Source organism: Stegastes partitus, unplaced genomic scaffold (genome assembly GCF_000690725.1).
Source record: "Stegastes partitus isolate 25-593 unplaced genomic scaffold, Stegastes_partitus-1.0.2 Scaffold1189, whole genome shotgun sequence".
Lineage (NCBI taxonomy): Eukaryota > Metazoa > Chordata > Actinopteri > Pomacentridae > Stegastes > Stegastes partitus.
In genome coordinates this window covers 12298-30260 of record NW_007578920.1, presented here as the reverse complement: position 1 = coordinate 30260, position 17963 = coordinate 12298, and the positions used below count along the sequence as shown (strand labels likewise).

Sequence of the window (17963 nt, the reverse complement as noted above, 5' to 3'; positions counted from 1 at the left end):
ACTGTGATGCAGAAATCTCCACTTTAGTACTCACATACTGCAGACTTCACAATATTATTTCTCTCTATATATATATATATGTCTATAACAGTATGTTTATAAATGCATGGTGACAAAAAGAGGTCTCTAGATCCCCTCTGTGAAAACTTTTAACACCAATATCTCAACAAGAAGAGGCTAGCTTTAGCCAATGTTCACTTTTTCCTGATCCAAGTAATCAGCTGCAGACGTTTCATGGTGACGTATAGCAAAAAGTTTCCATGTTCACCTGCAACTGCAAGTTTATTGAAGTTTGAAGTTGCCATTAACTGACTTTACATCATGGAAAAAGGGCTAAAGAGTCATTGTGGTCAGAAGAGTCCATTTAAAATCATCAAAATGTCACGTTTCTGGTCAAAGTCTGGTTAAAAAACGCTACTTTTGAGGCAGTTTTCAGGAGGATGAGCGCCGAGGCCGTCCTATACAACAAAACAACAGTTTAGAGCCTAAACATAAAGACTCTGCTGCTACAATGTGAGTGATGCTGGGGTTTTTCTTTTCTACTTTGGAAACTTTTGCACCACCGGTGACATGAATTCAAGCCGATAAAACCTTTTGCACCCACCTTTCAGGCCGATCGAGTGGCGAGTGTGCGATAATCACAAGATAAATTTGTGTGAAGTATAACTTTCCCCTCTGACACGGACCTCTCACCCCGTGATGAAGAGGAGGAGGAGTGACATGCAGCGGTGGCGCCGATGACAAATGATAATGGCAAATCTAAGACGACAGCCACTTCAAATTGCCCAGGGATCAGCGGCGACCTCTTGACACTTGAGCGAATCGAGCAAATCTGACAGCCTTCCTCACGCCGGGCAGCCTGACCACAGCCTTGTGTGTTTCTGCTTGTTGTTCGCCGGCGTTCCCCTTTATGTTGTCATGAGATTTGCTGAGAGCATTTCCAGTCCTGAAGAGACGAGGACTAGGAGTCAAGCGTCATCCGTGATCCCTCGGTGTCCTGTAGCAGCTGTCTCCGGCGTCGGAGCATGCGGTTGCCGCTATCCCATATTACATCTCTGCCACTCAGCACCAACGGATCAGCAATCCAATTTCACACAAGCGCGCTCAGAGGGAGGCGACGCTGACGCAGGAATGAGGATCTATGCCTCAACAAAGACAAGAAGTTGTTTCAAGTGGCTGGACGGGAGGAGAGAGAGAGGGAGAGACGGGCTGAGGGAATTAGATGGAGGCGAGTAATGGAGGTGTGATGGAGGGAGATAAAAAGAATCGGGCTAAAGCGAGGAAGGAGGTCGCTACGAGTTTTCATCGAGTTCGAGCAGAATGAGCCGCTAATTTCCCACCGCATCTGAAAGAGAAAGAGCCTCCGAGACAAATGCGCTCTTTGTAAACACACCTTTGTTTGCGTGGTGACGTCCGCCGAGCCGGTTTCTGCTCCGTCAAAGACCGCCGGGACAATGATCTCTGTGTACCGGCGGGAGAGCAGATGTACAGTATTGGATGACAACACACTCCTCAAAACCCCACTTTTCAATACAACACCCTCATATTGCATAGTCACGGTGACATAAATAGAGAAGGGACTCGCGTCTCGTCTTTCACGCGGCAGAGAGAGCGATTTGAATCTGATATCCGATGACTGCTTATTAGATTGAGCCATCAGGCCGCCAGTTTGGAGCCAGACTCATAAGACAGCCGGTGTGTCGAGAAGGGCTGCTTTCCATTCCCACCCACACATACATACAGGAAAAAAAACACAACACACACAGCAGAGAAAGAAGAAGAGCAAGCCCCTACTGGACAATCTTCTCTTCTCCTGCCAGAGCCGTGCATGCAGGCTTTTTGTAAAGCTCGCTGTAAACCGGCACAGACACACCGCAAACGCCAATACCCTGAAAGGTCTCCTATTTTGAGGACATGCACAGTTTTTCTAAACAATAACCCGTCTGTCTCCATTTTTATTTTCTCCAAAAGGATTTTTTGAAAAATCCAGCGCGAGCAGAGAAGAGAGGAAGCAGAAGAAGACTTGGCCGGGTTGGCAGGATTGTGAAGCGGTTGATAAACGCGGAGCTCCATTGTCGGTGCTAAAAGGTCAGCCGGGATCTCACCTCTATAGACGGAGAATCGCCCGCGAGAGGAGGCGGATTGAATGAAGCCTGTGCAACATGCTGTCACAGCGAGACGGACAAAGATAACACACGCCGTCACCTCTTTCTTCGACCTGTTGCTTCGTTATCCAGCCGCATCTGCCAGCCGTTTCTCTTTCATGTGGGCTTTTTCTTTTTTTGCTTTAAATCAAAGAAAACTGCTATCAATATCTTCTCATGACAGTAAAAAGATGACGACATCCTGGATGTGAGATGAGGGTGTGAGATTTTTCTGATAAATATGTCATGAATCCCTTTATTTATTTATTCCCCCCCATCCTTACGATTTCACATGCTGATAAGAAAAAAGAAGAAGAAGTCTGACAGTTCCCCCTTTTTTATAACAATGCCTTTCTCTGACAGTTTGACAGCATGCAGTCCTCACAACTGAGGTCTGTCTGTCTGTTTCTGTCTCTCCGTCTGCGCCTCTGTCCTTGATTAGCAATCACCGCAGGGTAGCCCGGTCAAAGTGGAAATCTTTAACTCTCCCCACATTTGCAGCGAGACATCCAAAACCCCGCTGCTGCTGCTGCTGCTGGTAAACACACAATCACTGCTTCTTGTTAACACTCGAAAACTTTCCATCTATCATCCGAGAAGAGAAAAAAAAAAAACAAGTCGCCGCTCAATCCCGCTCCCCTGAGATCTGGTGCTTCTTAATGACTCTGACGACAGATTGTTTGTCCGCAAACATCGCGACGAAAAAAAATGAAAGAGTTAATGCATGACTAATGGAAACCGAAGTGGGGAAAATTGACTCGTAGCTCAAAAACTGTCAGAACAATTAAAATCAGGTGCACACGTGTGCTGTGACGAAGCACAGCAAAAAAAGGCGGCACTACTGTATGGGTTTTCTCCCCCCCCGTGAGGGAAAAATCCAATCAGGAGAAGCAAAGAAGAAGTGGCATTTTTAATAGCGTCATGTCTAATACTTGAGGGCGGCTTTCCGCACACCCGCTGAGGGCTGTCTTTATCCGAACTGACACTCCGGCCGGATGGACAAGGCAGAAAGAGCTGACAGGTTCATCTCAGCTCGTTGTCAGAACGAACCGACTTTCAGCGCCAAAATATACTCCGACACATGCACCACTTAACCACTTAGGAGGAGAAAAAAAATAGATATGCAACAGACCTCTGGCTCCACATATTTAAAATTGCATAACTGTTCAAACACTGAAAGTCAGATAAAGGGACTCTTGACTCACCTACGAAAAAGCCTTCAGGTTTTACATGATGCTATATGGATAATAAATGAAACGCTACAGAGCCGAAGCGAAGCATTTTCTCATCGCTTTCAGCTCGACATCTGAGGAATTGTCTTTGGAGAGGTGGATTTTGTGACATTTTCGCTGTGAATGAAAATGGCACACAGCAAGCCTGTGATAGGATGGTAACACATACAGTAGGAGCTAATAAATCACATCCAGGCAGCCGAGTGTGAAGATTGTTTACCTTGCTGCACCTCGGAGGAAAGATAAAGGTGCCTCAGAAAGCCGGCGCTAGCTTAGTACTAAGGGAGAATTTCCAGTCTGTATTTTGAATTTTAATTCATGTCCAAATGTCAGGAATGAAAAAAATAAATGACAATATTTTATTTAAATTCTTCTGGTTAACTATTTACATTCTGAATTACAAGCAGAGGAAAGATTTTGCATCGGCTGGTGACCAGAAAGAAAGAAAGAAAGAACTCCATATGGAAGGAAAACACTGAGTCAGTCGGTCACAGACGTTTCCTGCAGTTACTGAATAGTAATTCCATATGTTGGGCAGGAAATCCAAAGCGTGAGATCATTTCAGAGGGTAAAGGTAAAGCTCAAGTCACAGCTACACAGAAAAGGCAGGTAAGAAGACAGGTAGGGGCGAGTTGATATTTAACATTTTGTGACAGTCCAGATACAGCAGCCAAGCGTCTTATCTACGTGGGAGACTGACGGCAGCATTAAAGAGCCCTTATGATGCACATTTAAAGGTTTATGTTTCTATTGTGGGGGTCTAGTAGAATATATTCACATGCTTTAATGGTTAAAAAACACATTATTTTTCCTCATACTGTCCATTTCTGCAGCTTTTCTTCTGACGCTCCGTTGTAGCTCCTGCCTCTTTAAAGGCCTCCCTCCTGCTCTGATTAAAATGAGGCAACGCTGGTTACTTAATGTAATCCCAGATTTATGAGTAAATGGATGTAGCTTTAGCAGAAGCAGCTCCAGTGAAGAACTAATGGCAAAGAAGCTGCACATTATTTGTTTGAAGGTCCAACAAGCTGCCAGTCAGGTGTGAATGTGTTACATGATGATGTCGATGAGTAACAAAAGAAAAACAAAACAGGCTGGATGTTGAATAATATTACGTTTCTCAGAAAATGTTGAATTTTAAGAAGCTGAAATTAGAGAATTTAGACTTTTTTTTAATCTTATAAAATAAACAGTTGCTTATTGATTTAATAGTTAATAATACTTTGAGCTATAAAGGCCAGCAAGGAGAAGAATACCTCCCCTTGGCGTCGACGTTAGGCTTCGTAAGTTTGCAGACGTTTCACATGCATTAAAAGCAGTTATATAACACTCTGAAGGAAACGGGGAGAAAAGCATCATATGGGGTCTTTAAAGGTAGGGTCCTATCGTTTCAGTGCTCCGAAGACAAGGCGCTCTACATAATAAGGCTCATGAACTAAAGGTGGCTTTTCCATTCAGAATCATTAACACTTCTACCGCCGCTGTATTTTGAAGGCTCATTTTAAAGGCTCATTATTCGCTGCAGTTTTGTATTTCTGCGTTAACAACGTTAGCCGGCTTCGGACATTCTCTCTCTGATAACTCCGCAAAAATGTATATCTTCAGATAATTAACGTTGTGAGCCACAGGCTATTTTAAGAGTAATATTAAATACTATTTATTTTTTTTATTCCAAGGCTTCATTTACTTCCAAGCTCTTATCTTGGCCATTATGAGGACTAGCCATACATGCTGTAGTTTTGTCAAGAACTTGAATACTTTCACATTTGTATATTAGACTGTATTACAAAGGAAGGAAAAATCTGTGAAACTGACGTGAATCTCACTTAGAAATCCTTTCACATAGAGAAATATTGAGATTGGAGGTATTCTGTATGACAAACAGGTGCATCAATTGAAGAGAAAATAATGTAAGTGCATCCATGTGGCTTTTAAGGGTTAAACTGATATCATAAACATGTGACAACTAGTCAGCTAACGGCCTCAATTAACGACTACTGGTCAAGTAGGATAATCTCGGGTTGCAGGCAGCCCTAATTATAGGCACCGGCAATTTATGTCCGTCAGTACAAAGGCAGGCTGGCTGACATTATTTCAAGCTGTGAAGCAATCATTATTCTCGCAGCGATCTTTAATGTTCTCGGCTCTCCTCGCGAGGGAGCAGAGTTTCCTTTAAGACCTCCCGCCGAGTCTGTCGGTTCCGGAAATGTAAAGTTTTCATCTCCTCCCGACGATGGAGTCGCACTTACAAGCATTTGATAGAACAATGGTGGCTTCCTCTCCCATCTGAGGCTAATTCAAAAGCAAGCCCTCACCTGCCACGGCGCCTCCCTCCCCCAGCACGCGCCCTTCTTAAAGCTTTAATCATTTCATATTCAATAACGTTTCGCGGCAACTCGTCACGAGGTTACCCCACTTTTCAAAAGACTTTTTTCCCCTTTTAGCCTCAACCTCAGTCGTGATTCTATAATTTCAGAGTCTTCCAGCCTACTCATTACAAGGCTCCCTGACACAAGAAAGACATCCACACGGAGAGTTTTCATATTTGATATGAAAAAAAATAAAAGGAGAATAAAAACTTCTGCTAAACGTGAGCTCAGAATGCTGTTAGTGCCTTTAAAAAAACTTGTTTCAAAGCTGACCAGAATACACATCTTTGTAATTTGCTCCCCTTGTCACTCACACATCAGGAAAATGACGGCGGTTGCAGAAAAAAAAGAGTTTCACAGAGTACAGCATGCTTCTTGTGAGGTTTCTCTCTTTTTTCTTTTTTTTTTTTTGATTGTGTCAGAGTGAGGCCACGACACCTGCTGTTCACTGTTGTGTTGGCCGCAGTATGGGGCCTGCTTCAATCCACTGGCTAGCTGACCTGGCTCAAATCAATGACCAGCGAGACACGGCGTGGAACTTTGTTTTAAGACAAGCTCTATTGATTGTTGCTGTCAATGCTTGAAAGGGAGATTTTGCTTTGTTTTTTTTGTCATCACGAAACTCATCTGAGACGATAACTTGTTGCAAAAAAAAAGCTTTAAATCAGTGTTCAAAAGACGCCCTTTTTTTCCCAAACATGAAAAGTATGCAGCGCGTTTAAAAGGCATACTAATGCAGTTTTTAAAAGCGACGCCGATTATAAAAGAATCTCAGCCAGGTGGTGAGATCTGTGTGGGATGATCCTTTCATAAAGAGGGCGCGCGACAAAAGAAATGGATGTATAGTTGTTTGTGCCGAGACGTGCTCTGCAGAACAGAAAGCTTCATTTGGCCTTGCAGCCGCTTTAATGGGCTGCCAGCAGCCGGCATTACGCCGAACGCCCATCAGGATCAGACATCAGGTAGGCATCGTAACCGGAGCCCAAGTCCTTGTTGAGGACGGCTTTCATTAAACAGGACTAAAAGGTAAATATCAATTTTTATTCATCCTCATTGTTTACCAAGCTGTTGGCTTACGAGCCACGAGCTTAGCGGTTTTTAATGCGAGCAGAGGTACAGGTTTACAATTTGTTTTTGTGCAATAAAATGTGGAGGAAAGATTGTCGTCAGTGTGACAAAATTATAGCTGCATGCGATTTCCTTCACATTAAATAAACAAGACCGGCTTGCCAAAGAGAGGAATGAGGTTTTCTTACGATCAGTGCTGCAGAAGCTTAAACTAACTGCAAATTTTTCCCATTTAAAGCACATCTGGACAAAAAAATCAGACAAATTATGAATAAAAATCTGCTCTTGTGTTGTAAAAGTTAAGTAAAGTGGTCCACTGCAGTCCACTCTGCTATTGAGTTGCAAAGAAAGGGTCATGGTATCGGATTTGTGTCGCACACGCATCATCATTTGTGGCTGATTTCAGTGCTCTGGCAACCCAGAGCCGCTCGGAAATTTGCTGTCAAGCGTCCCCGGTTTGAAGCACCAAATTCAAACAGACGTCGGTCAGTGAATCGGTACTTTAAAAAAGCCCTTAATCTGTTCATTTGTGCTGTTTGTGTTTGGCTACAATGGAAAACTAAACTAATTTTCCAAGGTTTTCTGCCCAAACTTTGTGTACGGGAAGCAAAACTTCAAAGTTGAATTACTGCAACGATCAGCTACGACCGCTTTAAACATCTGAATGATTAAAAATGTTGCAGCATAATTACCATTCATTCTGCTTCTTATAATTCAAAAATAAATAACTAGAATCAAGGCCGTGATCGTTTGAATTGTGCTCTGAGCAACGACAGACTCACACAAAAACATCCAAATCTTGATTTTCAGACCTTACATGAGGAAAAATGTCAAAACGCGACAAAATTAAAGATTTTTTGAAAAGGTGCATTTTAACAGAATGCCTTCAAATTGATTAAGATGAACATTAGTGTACATCTGTCAAAGAAATCTTTGTGTGTAAAGCTGGGCTGCGTGAAAAAAATCTCACATTTATTCACTGATTTTTGGGGACACAAATCATTTTCATTTAAACTTGGTGCTGCTTTCACTTTCAGTTTGTGCAATTTTCCCGCTAGTGTACAAATCTCTGCATCAAAATATAATCTTCACCTGAATTCGAAGCATCTCCTCGAGGCAGAAAAATGAGATAAACCCCACACACTTCACCTGCTGAGCCTCAACTTATCAGCAGATGCTACAATTTACCGATGCTCCCTAAACGCCTCATGTGCCGGCTGCAGTAGATGCTTCTAGTCGGCTGTGCACCGAGAAGCTTCTAGTCTCCGCTCAGTTACTGCATCATACCGTCAAAAACACGATGAAGAGAGTGAACTAGGGCATTCTAATGATACATTTTCTCAAGTTCAAACGTGCAATTTTATCAACATGAGCTGTTTTCTATGAGCTAAGCACCAATTCTGCAGTAGATTATGTTCATTTAACTGTGATTAATCTTTAAATAACTGTGCAGCTCGAGCATAAACTGTACTACTGAGTAAATATACGATATGTAGGAGCAGCGGACTCACTTTGTTTTTTCCTTTTCTAACATTTATCGTGCAAAATATGCTTTTTCCTCCACCTAGCGTCTCCCAACCTCCACTTTGGGAACAAGTGATCCAGAGATCCCCCCTTGTGTCACCAAAGTAGTACAGTTATCTGACCAAAAAAGCTCAAGTATCAGAAGAAAACAAACTTACTGGAGTTTATTACCAACAACATTAAACTAATGAGATGGCTACAGGCTAAACAAACAGCAATCATGGATTGAGAGACTGCTCTAAAGATAACAAACCAAATTCGAGTCACAAACATTTCAACAGAGAAATGAACGAGATGCAAACAGAGCGAATCGAAACGACACACAGACTCAGCATAAGCCTATAAGACAATTATTAGTTTGCGGCCCTCTATACGTCCTCCTTAAATATCAACTACGGCTGCTGCGCTCGTGTTAAATAAGGACAGGTAAAGAAATTCCAGGCCTGCTAAATATCAGGGGAGGGATGGATTAAAAACTTTCATATTAAGGGATTAGTCCATGCAGGAAAATCCACATGTTAGAGTGGGCTATCTGTGGGAAGATACTTTCTGAGTAATGTGTTAGCAGATAAAAAAAAATTCCAGCTTTAGCCCACTTATAAACCCTATAAAATCCTCACTAACACTCAGTAACAGGCTGTAACATTAATGTGCAAAACGTTTCACTGTAGATTTAAAAGCACAGATTTTTCCACAAAACCTTGAAGTGTTTTTTTTTAAAAGCAAAAGCTTGATGTCGATAATCCCTATCATTTACGGGTGTAAAATTCTGACATTTTAGTCTCTAGTACAAAATGAATGAAAAGGATATCCATTAGGACAAGTGCAAGGTATTCATAATTAACTTACATTAAGCATTAAAGCCAGCGGTGCAAGGAGCCACACGCACTGTCCACACTGAGGACACATACATCTCATTTATAGAAGCTGTAATGAATTGACACAAGCGGAGGTTTGTTGTTTCCATTCAATGCATGAGCAGATAAGAGGCAAAAGCGGTTAAAGTGGTCGATTGGATTCATCGATATCGTGTCATTTGTCTGAATTCTCTGGTGTTACTTTCACACGGAACAAAAGCCCGGCATGAACAGCGTTCCAGGATTAATCCATTATCTTCAGCAGCGGGGGGAGCAGGCTACCTGTGAACACCCCCGCGTTTTCACAACTTTGAACTTGTCTTACCTCGCGGACGCCGCTGGGTTGAACTTATTTAACTTTTACCGAACGCTGGCTTGAAGCATAGACTGTATAAAAGATGGACGTAGCAACCGGCCCTGAAAAATGAAGCCAACCCGGAAGTGTCAAAATCCAAAAAGCCCTGGCTCCCATAGACTTGAATTGGAAAAGAAGTGAGCACAGAACACGAAATACTGCATTCCTACAGCTCAGGATTTTTTTCTTATTAGTTTTCATGGTCAAATCCAGAGATCAGGTGGCCAATCTGAAAATAAATCAATACTGAATTTTTAAAAAATCGTCAACATTTTGCGGGGCAAGGGGCGTGGCTGGCTTGATTGACAGTCGGCAGCGACCATACAGACGAGCAGAAGGCAGTAAATGTGGGCGGGCAGAGAGGGCCCGCCTCTCAATCCGTCTGACCAATCGCTGCTTCTATGGCTCCGCCCCCCTCTGACGATTTTTGCGTCACTGGCTCCAAAAATCCAAGATGTCAACCAGGAAGTAGCAAAACCCTGGCTTCATTTTCTCAGTGCAGAAACCAACGGCTGACGTCACGGCAGCTACGTCCATCTTTTATACAGTCTGTGGCTTGAAGTCAAACTAATTGACATCACGTCAAAAAAATAATAAATAAATCATGGGTGTGGCTGCGTTTTTGTGCAAAAAAAAGGGGAAAAAGTCAAATGTGGACTTTGCAAAACAGCACTTTGCATATCAGAACTTCACAACCGACATGAAATATCATCGAAAAACCGCGGCTAACTTGTCTGCTTTATGTTCTTCAATCATTCTTGTGCTTGAATCACCAGCTGACGAAGTTCTGTTCGCAAAAATCCTCTGAATACGGACAGCCGGTCTGCTACCAGTCTGTTTTTTATCATTTCAGAGGAACATAACCAGGCCACGCTGAGGCTGAGTGGGTACGATTTCAGTCTCTACAGCCTCACTGTATAGGATTAATAAAAAATAAATAAAGTGCTCATTGTCTGGCCAGCTCTCAAGGCCAACCCTTCAAACATTCTATAGCTGCTAAACAATTCACACAACCCTCTGTTCAACGATCACTCAGCCAAAAGACCTCTGTTGGGAGGCACAGATGAGACTTATCTGTCAAATGCTACTTACATAAATGAGTCCAAACACTGACGCAGCTAACAATGTCGCTCAGTGGAGGGTTTTTTTTCTAATACTTCCACCGAAAACTCGGCTCAAACGCTGTAAAGCTGCTCTTAACCACACAATAGCAGGTATTGGAGTTGTTCAGCCAAACATGCTGAAACCTATTCTAAAGATGAATAAGGATTCAAAAAGCCCATACAAGACTGATTTTGAGGTTGTCGTAGTTAAACAGCACTGTGATGTTCCAGCATATAAAAAAAAACAACATACAAGATTAAAAACCTTGATTTTCATTGAAATTAATTTTTAATAAAGACGAAACAAAATGCTTAAATGACCGTAAGCAGCCACAGCTTGTTCATAACGCTGTGAAATGTTGGTTTATACGCTATTATTTAGATTTTATTTTATTTTTTAATTGATTTGTCATTTGAAAAATAACAAAAAAGTGTCGATCATTGTTTCAAAAAGCCCAAATTGACATCCACAACCCACGAATACTCAGTTAACTGTCACAGAGGATGAAAGAAACGGGAAAATATTCAAATTTAAGAAGCTTAAATTTCGGCTTATTTCTTGTTTTTAAAAAGAATCACTCAAACCGATTAATTGATGATCAAAATAGTGATTATTTCATCGTTGACCAGAAGTCATATATCACAGCAGCTCCACTTGTTAACCTAACAACAGCCGCCACTGTGCTCACTGGAATAATAAAATCGCTCACCTAGTAAACCGAGTTTCATTTACATTCTGAGAAAATGGCACGATGGATCGCAGTACATCACCTGGAGGAAGCGCCTGCATACAGAATAAAACCAGACTTTCCTGTGACATTTACAGTCCTGTCCATCAGCGGGAGAAAGAAAACAGCTACTAATAACCTGGGTTTAGCGTTTGCAGTGTCCCTATACCTATGACAAATACATTAAAATGTACATTTTATTAATTAATGGTGTTGCAGGGTATAAGTAAATGCAGCACCGATGTAACTATAGTTCATTGTTCCGTGTGGATACCTTCACATCACGATGGATGACGCAGCCAGATGGTACTTTTCAGCTCTCAGCATTTGTCCTACACACCCACACTTACAGTATGCACACCTACACACACGTGCACCAAACCGAGGATTTTTTTTATTTTTTAGCAAAGGAACACTAAAACAATACCTGCGCTGCCTCTGATGATCACTCCCCTTTAAGGTCTATAAGAACACAGAGCGCAGGAGTATCACTTTCGCTTCTGTGCGCGGCTCGCTAGACGAACTCTTGTCTCCACTTGGGCTGCTGTGTTTATGAAGAGAGAGTCTCCAAACAGTGGAAATCAATACAGTCTGTCAGCTTTTTAGTGTAGCCGTGGACGGAGCAGAGACACGGGGACCATGGAGAGAGGGCTGCATCCGTCCATCAGACTCTTTGTGACCACCAACGGCTTTGATCGAATATGACAGAGAGTGCAGGGAGGACAGCACACAGCCAGGAAGAAGATGGAGAGGCAGGGCTCCTATGGCGCTGGCCGGTACTCCAATCCTTTGTGTCTTTTCTAGTCCATAATTAAAGCAGAACCCCGGCTATGGATTTCTTCTTTCTAAACAGCGCTGGCCTCCGTTGCTTACATTACAATGCACAGGAAGTCCATGAATAAAGATAACAGCGTGGCATCTTGGGAACAATCTCCATATATCCTGCTGCACGTACATAAATACATACATACACACTCCCACGTACATTATACTGTCACCTTAAACACACTCACGTGCAAAAGCAATGCGCCTAATTGCCCGGGCAGCCATTGTGCGATGACAACAGCCACGGTGGGAGTTGGCGAGACTTTGTCTGAATGTATGTAATTATTCAGCCGCACACCAACGGGGAGGGGCCGCCGCGGTGCCAGAGCAGATTTACTGTGTCTGTGGTCAGTGCAGTCGGCAGGGGAATCTAATGATGTGCACTTACTGGGCTAAATTACCAGAGCATTGTTTACCTCTGCTCTTACAGTGCCAAGACCCCACCGAGAGCAAGGAGACCGAGAGGATTTGCTGAGGTTCAAATTAAAGCAAATGATCTGATAGTGAGGAGGACTGTTTAAAGAAGATGAATGGTATCCATGGAAGCGGAGGCAAGGGGGAGCAGTGGTGGCGGTGGTGGTGGTGGGGGGAGGCTGAAATGTCTAAGTTCTTTTTTGGTAAAGGCCCCTCTCTTCACACGCCGCTGACAGCCAGCTCGCCGGCAAATCCCAGGACGAGGGGGTGGAGAGCACAAACTGTACGGCTCTTCAGTACACCGCTCAGACTCTTCCAAACGGCAGCTTTTTTTTTAGTCTAAACACAAGCACAATATATAACCCAGTGAGTAATGTATGCACCAAATGCACTGGAGGCCTCATTAGATTAACCGAAAAACAAATCTTGGACTAAATGGCCGCTAACAGTGCGACTACAGGACATTTCTTAATCTATGACATCAACTTATATAATGATACGATCCCTTTAGTTTGTTTACTTGCTCATAAAAGCACTACTTCTAACCATCACTTCTGACAGCAGCACCCATCTGAGCCACTGTTAGAGGTCATTTACATAATGAAAGTAGAAAATTACCAAGGAGGCAAAGGCAGGACAAGCCTGCCATTTGGCAGACGGAGAAAATGAAGATGGAAGGAAAATGGTTTGGCAACAAGCACCGGGCACTGGACAGAGAAAGTGCAGAGAGAGCAGCGAAAACTGAAGTGAAGGATAAAGGTGGAGGGAGAGGGAGCGGAAGGGCTTGAAGAGCTGAGGCAGTTGAACCATGAAGACAGGCATGCCAGCGCTGAAATGTTTGGAGAAAGTAGGAGGGGGTGAACTGGAAGACACAGACAGAGAGAAGAAAGCTGGAAAGCGTCAAAAGCATTGGAAAAAGTTGGATGTTACGTCCAGTTGGGGAGTCATCAGAGATTAAAAAAGTTGCCACAGCGGGAGAAAAAGGCCCAGAAGAGAGAATGGACATAGCGGGAGGAGAGACAGTTTGGAAGATGGAACCGAGGGTAGCAGGTGTCCCGGCGACAGTTTGGATGAGCCTCCTACCTTGGCCGACGCCGGAGCCACCGATCCTGCTGCCGTGATGCCTCGCTTGACCGCTATGTCGCCGCTCGACGTTGTCACGGCAACTGTAACTGGGGTGGGGAGGAGGGAGGGGATGACTGGGAGGGGAAGGAGCCCCGGACGGTTGTTGCCATTGACAACGGCAGAGGCACAGCTATGATTGGCTCCTCCATTGTGGAGGCCAGAAGGACGGATGTCTCTCCGCTCCCAGGGTCCCCGGTAGTCCCGCTCGAAGCGGTGGTGGTGGCGCGACATCGCTTCCTCTTCGTCTCAGAGGGAACAACGGGGGCAGGCCTGCAAGAAAAAAAAAAGGGTAAAGGTCAGGATCAAATTCATTTTTTTAAGTGCGTGAAATAGGGATGCAAATTTGAACTAATTGTTTTTACTGGTGGTCGGCAGCGTATCAATCAAGTGTCAGTTAACAGGCAAACATCTGCTGTTTGCTTTGACCACAGTCGTGTGATTTCACTGCAAAACTTGCACGGTCACATCAGTCGCTTGGGAAAAAAGAATTCTGCCTAAATATGACCTCAAGAGAGGACACAGCGCGGTCTCTTCCCAATACAGAAGCCGTCCACCTTTTGCCGGGAATGCACAGCTTCCTCGTGCATGTGTCTCGTTAATTAATGCCCCCCTTGCTACAACAGGTTATGTGGAACCATTCACAAACCTGTCATCAATACATTAGGAGTACACAGTAATAGCCTTTTTTTTTTGTACAGAGAATATAACAGTAAGTTTTGAGATAGTTCACAGAAATATAATTTTAAAACAAAATATTTACTCAGCTACACCCAGACGTCATTGACCACAACAAAAATCTTTGTCATGGCGGTCCATTGCTCAATAAACCTCCTCAAAATTAAAGAAAAGGTGGTATTTCAACCCGAACCATGACACTTACCTAAGCTAACCCAAGTCATTTTGGTGCATAAACTTAATCAAGCTTCTAACATATAAAAGTGTCTAATAAAGCCTGATAGTTTCCTAAACCTAACCAGAAAGCAAGTGAAACCCTAAAGAAAACAACAAGAGAAAACAAAACCTAACGCTGAAACTGATGGTGTCTCGTCCATCACAAGACACAAACCTGGACAGAGTGGTCATACGCTGCTAAGCTCAACCGAGGTCATGTGATTTTTGCAGCATCTTTAAATCAGCCACTTGGGATGAGTAATACACTACAGCTCATCTTGAAAATGGGAACTCCGTGCAGAAGTCATTAACGGAAACAAACAACTTTGTCATGGTGCCCACTGCTGGCAAAAACCCCACAATGCTCTCTGCTTGCCAACAAAGAAGTGCCGTTAAGATGCAGCAAAAATACCTCCTCCGGTTGCTTAAGTATTAAACGCAAACAAATCTCATCAAAAAGAAAGAAGCTCCACCCGGTGGTGCAGTCAGATCCTACAGCTGATCGACAACTCATTTTCCAACATGGATAATTGGTAAAATGATTAACGGCCATTAATTGATGAACCTATTATCATTACCATCACAAGCATTAAAATGGTAGCTGAAGCAAGAGACACAAAAGCATGTTTTTTAATACAGAAAAAGGCCAGGTGACATATAAAGAGTGAGACTGGGAGTAAATTAAGGGGAGAACATGTTGACATGAAGGTGTAAATGCTCACAGCATCTGCTCCCACTGCACCTGACTGACATGAACACACTGCGGCTCATTTGTTGCCTCTAATTCCTATTCTCCCAGTCATTAACGAGGGCTGCGACAAGAGGGAGAGAAATGAGCGCCGCTGAGCAGGTCTATAAAAAACGCCATCAGTGCCAAACGCCATAAGGAGCAATATTTGTTTCGTGAAGCATCTCGGCTCAGCGATGACAGGTTAAAACAATACGGCTGAGCCGCACGCAAACAGGTACACACTCAGTCAAGTTGTCCTGAGGCCAGCGCAGCAGAAACATGACCTTGCGGTCAAAACTCATTCATCTGAATAGATAAATACCCCCGCAATTACAGCTCATCTCATACATCTAATGGCTGGTTAATTCAATCAGATTGCCCTTGAAGTGCATTTGAGGGTTCTCCCCTTTTCAAGCACAGCAGGCTGTGATAGGCTAAGAGGCGACAGTGAGCTGGAATTACATCAGAATGGGAGCATGGCGCTATTGTGCCTGTATGAGCAGCGTATCACTCTTATATTATATCATAAATCAAAGTGGTACAGGATCTGAGCAGTGAAATCCATCACTGAGGGGTTTGTAGTGCATTGTACTTCTGCTCACCAAAGGCGCGTTATGCTTCCCGAGCCCTTGATAACAGATGAAATAAATAAATAACAAACCTCAAACCAGGTTCAGCAAGCCCCATGCAAAATCCCCTGGTCTGTAAGGAGAGAATGACAGCGGATGATAAGTCTTTATTCTGCACGCTGAGGTCTGTCACGCTGCTTCTTTGCCTCACAGAGGAGGGAACGCCTTGAAATGCCAGCTTCTTTGTGCGCGCCTCTGTGTGTGTGCGAGCGCACAAAAGCAGTATATGCTGCTGCTGAATGGCTGTGTATGTTTTGGCAGGATGTAATGAGAGCACGCATGTTAAACACTCCACAGTAGTATATGAGGCGGCCGGGAATGAAAGGTTCTTTACAAAGCTTTGATGGAGGCGATGCTCCGTGCAGCCTGTGGTGGGAGCGCTGGCCCTACTGTAACTTTAACCGCTGTGAGCATCCATTTATTTACCCGCTAACGCACTCACTCGCTCTCCTCCTTTCTCTTTTGCTGCTGCTCTCTTACATTCTTTTTCATCTCGAATTCTTATTCACTCATTTCTCCCCTCACGCAAAAGGGGGCTGCTCTGTGCAAACATAGCAAGCTGATCCGTGGCGACAGAGCCAACTAAAAGCTGTGGGACGACTCTCTCTCACGCTCCCTTCCTCGCTCGCTCTCTCCCTCTCCAATAACCTTTCTGCTTCTCCATAGTAACCCCTTTTAATAACCTCAAATTTTCCAATGAATAGGCTTGCATTATCTCTAAAAATATGTACAGAGAGAGTAACAAGGTGCTAGGCCAGTGGAACAATGGCCGAGTTAGAGCCAGGTAATATTCTCTTATCTCCCGAGCTCCACACCTCAGCTGAGAAATAAGAGGGCAGTTGGAAAAATTCCTCTGAATAAGAACAGCAGCGGGGGGAAGGGGGTAGAAAAAAAAAGAAATGGGACATTATCTCCACAAAAAGTCGGACTTGGGGCAGAGTGCATTTGCTTTCACAATTCTGTACAATTTATTTTTATCAATCCTTTTCAGATGTGGAGTGGATACGTGGAATTGTGCCGCCGCGGTCGCTCTCCAGTCTAGACGGTGATTTACTGAAAAAAACACAAGAGCGCCGTTTTGTCTTCCTGTAAACCTCTCGGCACACGGGCGCAAACCGGAGAGAGACAAAATCAATCCATTTGATTATGCAGAAAAGGCATTGAGCTAAGTTTGCACGCGCTCGCACAAGGAGAGCTTTGTGGCGTAACCCTCGGTGAGGCAGCAACACGCAGAAAAGGATGAAAAGTAAGTACTACCATTTACACTAGAAATCTCCTCCTTTCCTTTCAGCCTTTCCTGTTTATCTCTAATAAAGGCAGGAAAAAAAACTAAATTTTAAAAGTGAGCAAATTTATTCAAGTGCCTGGTGAAGGGCTGGGAGATTATTCACCGACTATGCTAATGAAAATTAAATCACCCGTGAAGTCCTCTTACAGTAAATGCCAAAAGAGTTGGTTTCTTGGTATTTTCTGATGTGGCACACCTGTTTAAGGCCAATCCTCCTCAGTATTGTTTCACTGCACATTCATAACTGGGAGTTTTATAACCCGAATCGCCTTAAGTCACTCTTAACCTCGCAATCCTCCACAAGATAAAGCGGATACAGAACTGGATGGAACCGGCCCAACCCGCGGGTCGATCCGTGCATCACCGGCGTGTTGCCTCGAGGAAGCGGTGACTGAACAGGGTAACACGTCAAACCTCCATTCACACCTTAAAGTGCATCTTCCATTAGCCGCTGCTAGAGTGAAGCCATCGGTAAAGAGCTCCGCACCTGCAGGCTCTCCAGTGGAGCCCAACCATTCATCAACATAGTATAGAAATTGCAATGTGGCCAAAACCGCAGACGCTGCAATTTTTTCTTGATAGATCATGTAAACCACGTCACATTTTAAATAAAGCATTGTGTTACAGAGAGGCCTCGGTCTAAGAACGTCTTCTCTTGATGGAAGGAAACATGCTTGTTTT

General features: G+C 43.6%; 1 protein-coding gene across 1 annotated transcript in view; it reads right to left on the bottom strand.

Moving 5' to 3' along the window:
* klhl29 (kelch like family member 29) overlaps positions 1-13975 on the bottom strand; it is a 226224-nt gene extending 212249 nt beyond the window's left edge. The window contains exon 1 of the mRNA XM_008297122.1: positions 13781-13975. Within this exon, the coding sequence (XP_008295344.1) occupies positions 13781-13975 (195 nt within the window). The remainder of the gene's footprint in view (positions 1-13780) is intronic.
* Between the last annotated feature and the right edge of the window lie 3988 nt (positions 13976-17963).